We start from the raw sequence: 8224 nt of genomic DNA on the forward strand, positions 1-8224 counted from the left end.
CAGAGATATATGTGAACCCATGTTTATAGCAGTAAAATTTGTAATAGGTAAATCTTGGAAACAACCCAAATGTCCATCAATCAAAGAATAGATAATAAAGATGGTTTTTACATAATGGAGTACTACTCAGCCACAAAGAAGGATAAACTGGAGACTTTTATAAGTAAATGGATGCAACTTGAGACCATACTCAAAAGTGAAATAAATCAAACCCTATCTGTAAACATTGTATTGTCTCACTAGTGTGAGAAACTGGATGAGTAAATAAAGTCCAAAATGTACAACAGATATTGTGAATTGGGAAGAAACTGTTCAAAAGAAAAGACAAACTGTGATGGGGGGAAAAGGGGAAAGAAGGAAGCAAAAAAGAAAAAAACCATACTTATACACAAGGTAGTTAAGATAGTTATACAGCGAGTTTCTCTTAGTTCATTGAAAAGGAAAGTTTGTGCTGACAGTGTTTGGATACAATGTCATGCCTATATCTGTACTCTGAAAAACTACTAGGAAGACAGTAACGCACAATGTACTAATTATTGTAACTCTCCTACTGACCTGTTTTGAAACTCTTGTTTTATTGTTTTTGCTCTTTAAAATAAAAAAATAAAGATTTCCAAAATCCAGGTCAAACAAAAGTCCCACAAGCAAATGGCATGTACCCAGAGAGGAGCAAATGCAACCACAAACAGCAGGTAGGCTGAGTCCCATAGTCAGAAGTGACTGCTAACCTATGTCCGCCGTCTTTCCTCTCCCTGAGAAGGCTGGAGGCTCCCGCAAGGGTAGAAGCGGCTCAGGAACAGCAAACCCTGGACAAAGCACCCCCGTGAGAGTCAGTGTTTACAGACCCACCCACAGACTGGAGGGTTTCCTTCTTCCCTCCTGCAGTGTTACTTAAAGACGAGAGTGAGGCTTGGGGCTCACACAGGTAATCCCAGCACTGATCAAAGACTGAGGCAAAAGCATCACAAGTTCAAGCCCTGCTGGGGCAATTTATTGACTAAGCAAGATCTTGTCTCAAAATAAAAAATAAAAAATGCTGGAGACATAACTTAGTGCAAAGGTCCTGGGGTTTAATCCCAAATCACAGACACACACACATGCACACACGCACGCACGCACATAGCAACCTACGCCCTTCCTTGCTACACAGCCATGGTCTTCTTCCCTTCTTGCAGTTCTGATTTTTGATCACCCATTGTCTGAAACATCCAAGCTCTCCATCCCAAGCTATAATCATACTCTGCCCTCTCTGAACCCTGTATGTTTCTCAGATGTATTTCCAAAAAGGAATTAGAAGTTGGGGGAGATTCCTCCATCCCAGCCGCTCTTCCTCACAAGCTGCTCTGTGAGCCAAAGCGTTTCATTCCCTGAGGACAGAGGACGGAGGGGGCTGAGCCACCAGGCGGTGTGGGAAGAGAGTGGGAAATGGATGCTTCTCTCGAGGGCCGCACCCTCATCGCCATGGTTTATATCCAGATGTCCCCCTAAAGCCTCATGCGCTGATAGCTGGGGCTTGGGGAGATGACTGGGTCATGGGGTGTGATACTCATCGGGGGATTGGTACACCGGCGAGTTTAGCTAGCCGTGATCTGGGAGGTGAGGCCTGGTCGGAGGAGGTGGGTCACGGGGGGCATGGCCTGGTGGAGTCTGGGTCCTTCCCACCTCCCTTGATCTCTCTCTGCTTCCTGCCCCCATGTCATGAGCTGGTTCTCCTCTGCCAAGCCACCCTGCCTTGGGCCCAGCTGACTATGGACTGAAACTTCCACAAACCAGAACCAAAATACACCTCCTCCTCTAGGACGTGGGTACCAGGTATTGTGTCCCGGTGACAAGACGTAACTAAGCATCTACAGACGGCATCACCACATCAGCATCTCTCAGGAAACAGAAGGGCTCTGTGACGCAGCCTGGTGGCCTGGTTCCGTCCTCTGTGAGGCGGACGTGAGAAGTCCCAGCACTCGGAGTCATTAGTCACTAGAACCTGAATGCCTACACAGAGGGATGGCTGGTCTCCTCATGCTAATGAGATTTAGGCCATGTTGAGCTCTGCATTTGTTCTGTGGGACATTGTATACCTCTTATATACCTACGGATCTATCTTCATCATTTTCCTAATTATTTGGCAAGTGAGCTGGAATTACCACGGATTGAGATTTGAATGTAAAAGGAGCTGCTGCCAGGTAGGGAACCACTGTGACCATAATTAATTTAGGTTAAGCCTTAAGTGGAAAGTCTTCAAGCTCCCGAGTTCTTCTTTATGACCTCATTACCCCTACCTGCCAATTTTAATACCATATCTTCTTTTACCTTTGTATAGCCTTTTTCTTCTTGGAGGCTAGAACTAATTCCTTACTAGTCCTTCTCTGTAGGATATTGTAACTGAAAAACCAGAAACCTGTCTGTCTGGCTTGAGTGTAGACCTGGATATGGGATCCATCACATTGGATCTCGGAGGAACTCCCAATAGGAGATAATTTTCTGGTTTACAGTCCCTGAAGGCATTATAAGATGAAGTCCTGTGACTGTCGGAACCACACCTGCTGAAGCGTGTTCCGTTCCTTCTCTTGTATCATCTTTGGTCTTCAGCAAAGCTTCTCCTGGTAACTGGATGGGAGGTGTAGAGTTTTAAAAAGCCTTGAGATCAATTGTAAATAAGCAGAGAAGGGAAGTGTGGGGGTAAGAAAGTGTGGAGTAAAGATTTTAAAACGTGGGAACATAATTAAAATGCAAATACACAAGAAAGGGAGTGGAAAAGGCATGTGGGCTCTGTCTTATTGTGAATATGAGAAAGAAAACGGCATTCCAGATTCACATTCTAATATTTTTGTCTTTAAGCGTCACCAGAAAATCAGGCAAAGGGCCAGAAATGCAGCATCAAGAGGTAAAGTCCCAGGCTCCCCTCTGAGTGCCCTCGGCTGTGGAACAGCGCCCCCTGCCGTCTGCGCCTCTCTGACACTGTGTCAGGACCCGGCTCCAACTGCTGGATCCTCCAGTTCTCCAGACTCATGACTTTCATAGACGATTGGGTGGGTGGGAAATCAGGACGTGGGAATGTGCCAAATTTACCTTCCTGGTTCCCCTGAAAATAAAGACCTGAGGATATAAGGCAGATGTCTTTAACGCTGCCATGTGCTAGTTTAAAATCCCGTGTGAGTTATTTCATCCCCCAGTCTTGCTCTCCGGAAACTCGGCATCTGATGATCCGCCTTCATGGCATGGTTGTGAGAAGCGAGTCAATGATTAGAGCCCCTAGACCCCCTTAAAATAGCGACTGCTGGGCTTTCTGGTTCCCTCTCACTGGGAGTCCAGGCCTGCTGCTTCTAGAGAATGCGCACTAACATTCCATAAACTGTGTCTTGATTATTCCTCAGCCAGGAGACGCTACCAAGAAGAATCTGAGAAGCCGAGGGAGCTGATCTCTGTCATGAAAAGGTGATCTTTTGTTCTCTGTAGTTCCTCAATTCCTGGCTTGTAAGGTGAGGATTTCTGGGCCTGCCTGAGCAAGGGTGCGGAAAGGCGCACCCAGGATGGGAGCAGACAGATGTGGTGGGGGCCGTCCAGAGGCTGGGAGGGTTGCCAGAGGTAGAATGCAGCCAGACATCTCAAAAGGGAAGAGCCACCCAGTTCTGCTCTGCACACAGTAGTTCTCCGATTCAAGATTTCATCTGTGCATTATCTTAAAAAGATACCGTATGTGGTGTGTCAGCCATGGGACAATTATCTACTTGAAAGAATGGATTTTGCATATTCTCTTAACAGGTACAGCCTTTCAAGGAAAGAGCCCTGGGTCTGTCTAGATCCTGCAGAGACGATCTTTCTGCTCTGTGTTGAGGGAGGACACAATCTGGGAAACCCTGATACAGGAACCTGTCACCTTACCTGCTCCTCAGAATGAGACTGATTCCCAGTAGATGCCAATCCCCATAGCAGAGATATCCATAGCTCTCAAAAACAGTTTCCTCAAAGACTTCGTTTTCCAGTGCAGGTTCAGAACCTGCAGCATCGGGGTGGGCAGTAGCAACCCCCAGACCATGCTCTTCCCAACAGGCAGATGTCCCTCATCTTTAACAATCGTGTTTCCTTTCCCAGCCAGCACTGGCTTCCCGAGCAGGAAAGTGTGCGGCAGCTCCTGTGTGCAGATCCTTCCTGCCAGACCTGCAATGCAGTGGCCCTGGAGATTCAGCAGCTGCTGGAGGATGAGAAGAACCAGATCTCTCCCGCATTATCAGGGCCATCGCAGGGCTCTTGCCTAGAGATGGTCTCCATGTCAGCTGTGTCTTTTAAGCAGAATCTGGAGGTTCATTCTCAGCACCCTAGGGATCTTTCACTGGCCTCTGTACCCCCAACACTGACACAACTGGCAGAACGGGTAATGCAATCAACCAATACGATTAGTGTCCGAGAATACCGGGCCGACCGTGTGCACCAAGGGCAAGAATGTCACCTGGCACTCGTGCCCATGGGCCCAGAGACTGCGGCTACGTTAGGGTTTGAGCAGCCTGTGGCTGCAGTGAGTGAGCAGGAAATGATGCAGAGCAACCCTAACTACGTCCAGGGGAACCAAGACCAGCAGTCTGTGAACTCTCCGCAGATCTCTTTCATGTACGTGAACCCAGGGATCGCTAACTTGACACGTCCAGTGGCCTTCCACATGGTCCCCCTTGTCCACTTCCCATTCCTCAGTCCTGAAGTCCTGAGGCTTCTTGAGGGACATGTAAGAAAATGGATGCATTTCCAGAGGTGGGGGCTCCCCAGACGTGTGGAGGACTCTCTGAGGCAGCTTATGCCAAACACAGCCCTGTATTGCCAGACAGAAAATAATGAACCAGTTTCTCTCATCCTAAATAATAACTCGCGGGTCTGTGTTTGTGAATTTGGGACCACTGCCCGCCAAACCTGGTGTTCATATATGGCTGGGCAATCCACCCAGTCCTTCTGGGTTTCTGAATGGTCTGATGTGAACCCAGAACAAAGACACCAGCAGAGATCAAACACTATGGGTCTATCCTTACCCTTTCCTTCCCCAAAAGTCCTAGGTGGCCTCTATCCACTGCCTGGGGGACAGGCTGATGACCCCGGGAGCCATCTGCACCAGAAACACAGGCAGCTGTTCTGTGGCCTCCCCTCTCTGCACAGTGAGTCCCTGACTGCCTCTTTCTTGAGCTCTGAAGGCCTCGCCACGAACACAAACACGTCCAGGCCCCCATCGAAGGAGCCTCTTCTGCTCCAGGGGCTCTCTTTCCACCCTTTGCTGCCGGAAACGCCACCAGACGTACGCTTGCCCTCCTCGCCACTGTCTCCAAATCGTGTGTCTCCAGCTGGACATCCAGAAGCTCACGTCAGTGCCCCATTTCTGACTCCAGCTGAATATAAAACCTTGGAATGGCACCTGCTGCAGAGGCAGCTCCAGCTTCGGTGGGGGCTGCCAGCTATCATCCAGAGATGTCGCCATGCCCACAGCCCCAAGCAGTCTGAGCCCTGTGACGAAGCCCAGGCTCCCGAGACTGTGCAAACGTCCTGGCCAGGGAAGCCTGTTTCAGTCTTCACCAGGAAACTACCCTTCTTCCCAGAGCACACCCACAGGCTGCTGGAATTTCACTTCCAGAAGCAGCTGATTCGCCTTCGCTGGGGCCTGCCCGAGAAGATCCAGCAGTCCTTCCAGTTGCTCCTCTCCTCTGCTGACCAGCAGACCCTGCCCTGTAGCAGCACAACCTTCCCCAGGGTGCAGATCCCCCACCCTACGGCCCTGAAGGGCACGGGGGATGGCGACCCCTTCTCACCCATGCTGGCCCAAATGTCACTCCCCATGCCACACCTGCTCACCCAGGCCAAGGCCAAACTGCAGGGCCACATTGACTCCAAATGTGGACAGATCCACCAAGGCATGGTCCCTTGCCATGTATCTAGCTCCTGGGAAGGCACAGCTGCTGGGGGCGTAGCAGTGGCTCCCTTCCCCTGCGTTCCACAAGGCCAGCCCCGGGGGCTGCAGGCAGCCAGCGACCCCGACCCACATGACCGAGTTACGCCCTGGGGGCCAAGGGCCCTCGGTCGGCAAAAGCAGGCCTCACCAGACACTGCCGCTGGACGCCCTAAGCTGCACCGAGCCCTGACTTCGGCAGCCATGGAGAGGCTGGAGATGACCGTGCGACACAAGTACCTCGTCTTCCTGTCGGGACTGCCCACCCTTTACTCTTCCGCTCTGTCTGAAGTGACGGCTCCAGCCATCGCTAGCCACTCGCCAGCAGCAGGGATGGCGCCAGGGCCAGTGGAAGCCCCAAAGGAGCCTCTGGCTCAAGTTACAACACCGCAAGACCCAAGTAGGAGGCTTGGGCCCTGCTTTCAAAATGACAGCGAGACTTGGGCAGACAGCGCAGATTCCCAGCCTGAGGTGCAGAGGGAAGGAACAACGGAGTCAGCGCCTCCGGAGAGCCAGACACAACCCGCCATCCTCCACGCGTTCAAGACGCGATTGGTGTCCAGGCTGCACTTCCACCTGAGAAAAAAGGTCCTAGAGATAAAACTGGGACTCCCCATACGGGCAAGGGAGTCCCGGGAACAAACTACAGCGGGCCCAGAGAACAAGTCCTCACGGGCACGTCTGACTAGTCAAAACAAGCAAGGAAGCACAGTGCTCCAGAAACTGCCCGCCCCGCCAGACTCATCGCCTGCCCCACATTCAGAGCGTGTCCACCTGGAAGAACACCCGGCCTCTCAGCTGCAGACGCTGCGGCACAGCCCAAAGCCACCTGGTTCCGAAGCAGCGCCCCTTGCTCCTAGCCACCAGCCCTCCGAGATCTCACAGGTCAGCGGGGACGTGACTGAGGCGCAGGTGCTTTGTGTTCAGGTGGAGGCCGCTGTAAACAGCCCCGGCCTGGAGGAACACTGGGACCCTGAGCCCCAACGCTCAGGCAAGGCCTCAGCCCACATCCCCACGCCGGCAGGAAAGAGAGAGGAGGCAGGGAAACCCCAAGCAGCAGGGGACCTCGGAGAAGGGGATGCAGGGCTTGGACACTCCTTAACCAGTGCAGAAAGACACCCTGAGGAAGAGCAGAAGCCAGAAGAGATGCTTCTGAAGAGAAGACCCCAAGGCTCCTGGCGATGGACCCACAGCTGTCTTCTTGTGGATCCCCAGCAACACACTCCCCAGTACCACCCTCAGCTTAAGCTTGCAGAGCCGCCTACAGAGCTCCCTGGGAGAAAAGAATCTGAGCACGACATGCAGGACCACAGAAGAAACGTCAGTGCCCTCCTCAGACCTGCGAAGGTTCCTGAGAATTTCCATCCTGCAGTGGGCCAGGCTTCCCAGGGCCAGCCTTTCCCGGGCCAACCGACTCCGCACAAGCCTTTCAAGGGCCAAACCTTGCAAAGTCGGGTTTTGCAGGGGCAGGTGACGCCAGCCCATTCTCACAAGAGGCCCAGCCTTCCAGAGTCTGGCTTGGTGAGTAAGATGAAATTCTTTGTGCACTACATCAGCGCCATGACAAAAGGCAAAGATCACGCGGACTCCATGTTGTCCATGCCTGGCAAGGCGGCCAACACCAGCAAGGAAAATGTGGAAAGGAGGCTGGTTCCAGCCAAAAGCCCCACGGAGAAGACGGGGACTGACACGCCAGGGAGGAGCCCCAAGAACCCATCGCTCCCCACGAGGAGGCCGGTGGGCCTGGCCTCTTTGGACGTTTCCCATTCCCCACACAGTAAGCTCCGGCTACGCTCCCAGCTGCGTGGATCTGCCTCCATCCCGGGCCACCCCCGCCACTGTCCTCAAGTGGCTTGTCCCTCCCAATCAGGGAATCCACCCTAGCCCCATCTCTCACCTCGGAAACACTGTCTCGCTCATGGCTTTGACTATGGGAGTCTAGGCGTCCCAATTTCTGCCTCCGTTGGAGAACACTACCTATTATAATCTCTGTTAATGATCAGGTGTTGTAGAATGCCACCTGAAATACACTGTATGTCCAAGCATTCTTTTTTTTCTTCCTTGTCTCCATTGTTCTTCTTAAGAAAAGGCATGAAAGAGGCTTTATAAAAGCGTCCATCCTACCTAGAAAAGGATTTTTAACCCCACTTCAGATGGGCATTTTGAGGGAGTGCCATGGGCCCCCTTGAAGGGACGGCCTTTGTGTTTATCATAAGCACATAGCTGAACATAACAAATGTCAAAACTAAATGATAGAACCTCTCCTATCAGCTCCCTGCTCTGTAGAAAGGTGCTCAAACCTTGTTG

The 8224-nt window shown here is 51.8% G+C and overlaps 1 protein-coding gene across 3 annotated transcripts; it reads left to right on the forward strand.

Annotated features, from left to right (window-relative positions):
* Window positions 1-1930: 1930 nt before the first annotated feature.
* On the forward strand, window positions 1931-7956 carry LOC102018085 (protein FAM205A-like). 3 transcript variants are annotated; one of them, XM_005401039.1, is made up of 5 exons: window positions 2088-2180; window positions 2490-2600; window positions 2836-2881; window positions 3372-3432; window positions 4090-7956. In XM_005401039.1, exons 4-5 carry the CDS (start codon window positions 3425-3427, stop codon window positions 7799-7801), a joined length of 3720 nt encoding a protein of 1239 aa, XP_005401096.1. In that variant the 5' UTR covers window positions 2088-2180; window positions 2490-2600; window positions 2836-2881; window positions 3372-3424; the 3' UTR covers window positions 7802-7956. The 3 variants fall into 3 exon arrangements, with proteins under 3 accessions (XP_005401095.1, XP_005401096.1, XP_005401097.1); XM_005401038.2 differs by lacking the exon at window positions 2490-2600 and having other exon boundaries at window positions 1931-2180; XM_005401040.2 differs by lacking the exons at window positions 2088-2180; window positions 2490-2600; window positions 2836-2881 and adding an exon at window positions 2919-3026.
* The last annotated feature ends 268 nt before the right edge of the window (window positions 7957-8224 follow it).

This window comes from Chinchilla lanigera, unplaced genomic scaffold (genome assembly GCF_000276665.1).
Source record: "Chinchilla lanigera isolate Chin_1 unplaced genomic scaffold, ChiLan1.0 scaffold00071, whole genome shotgun sequence".
Lineage (NCBI taxonomy): Eukaryota > Metazoa > Chordata > Mammalia > Rodentia > Chinchillidae > Chinchilla > Chinchilla lanigera.

What these genes read in the sequence shown, in the direction of transcription:
- LOC102018085 (XM_005401038.2), top strand. Translation starts at nt 2,037, where the DNA reads ATGTTGAGCTCTGCATTTGTTCTGTGGGACATTGTATACCTCTTATAT. An exon ending in GTAAAAGGAGCTGCTGCCAG is followed by an intron (nt 2,181 to 2,835) that starts GTAGGGAACCAC and finishes TTTGTCTTTAAG; the next exon opens with CGTCACCAGAAAATCAGGCA. An exon ending in CTGATCTCTGTCATGAAAAG is followed by an intron (nt 3,433 to 4,089) that starts GTGATCTTTTGT and finishes TTCCTTTCCCAG; the next exon opens with CCAGCACTGGCTTCCCGAGC.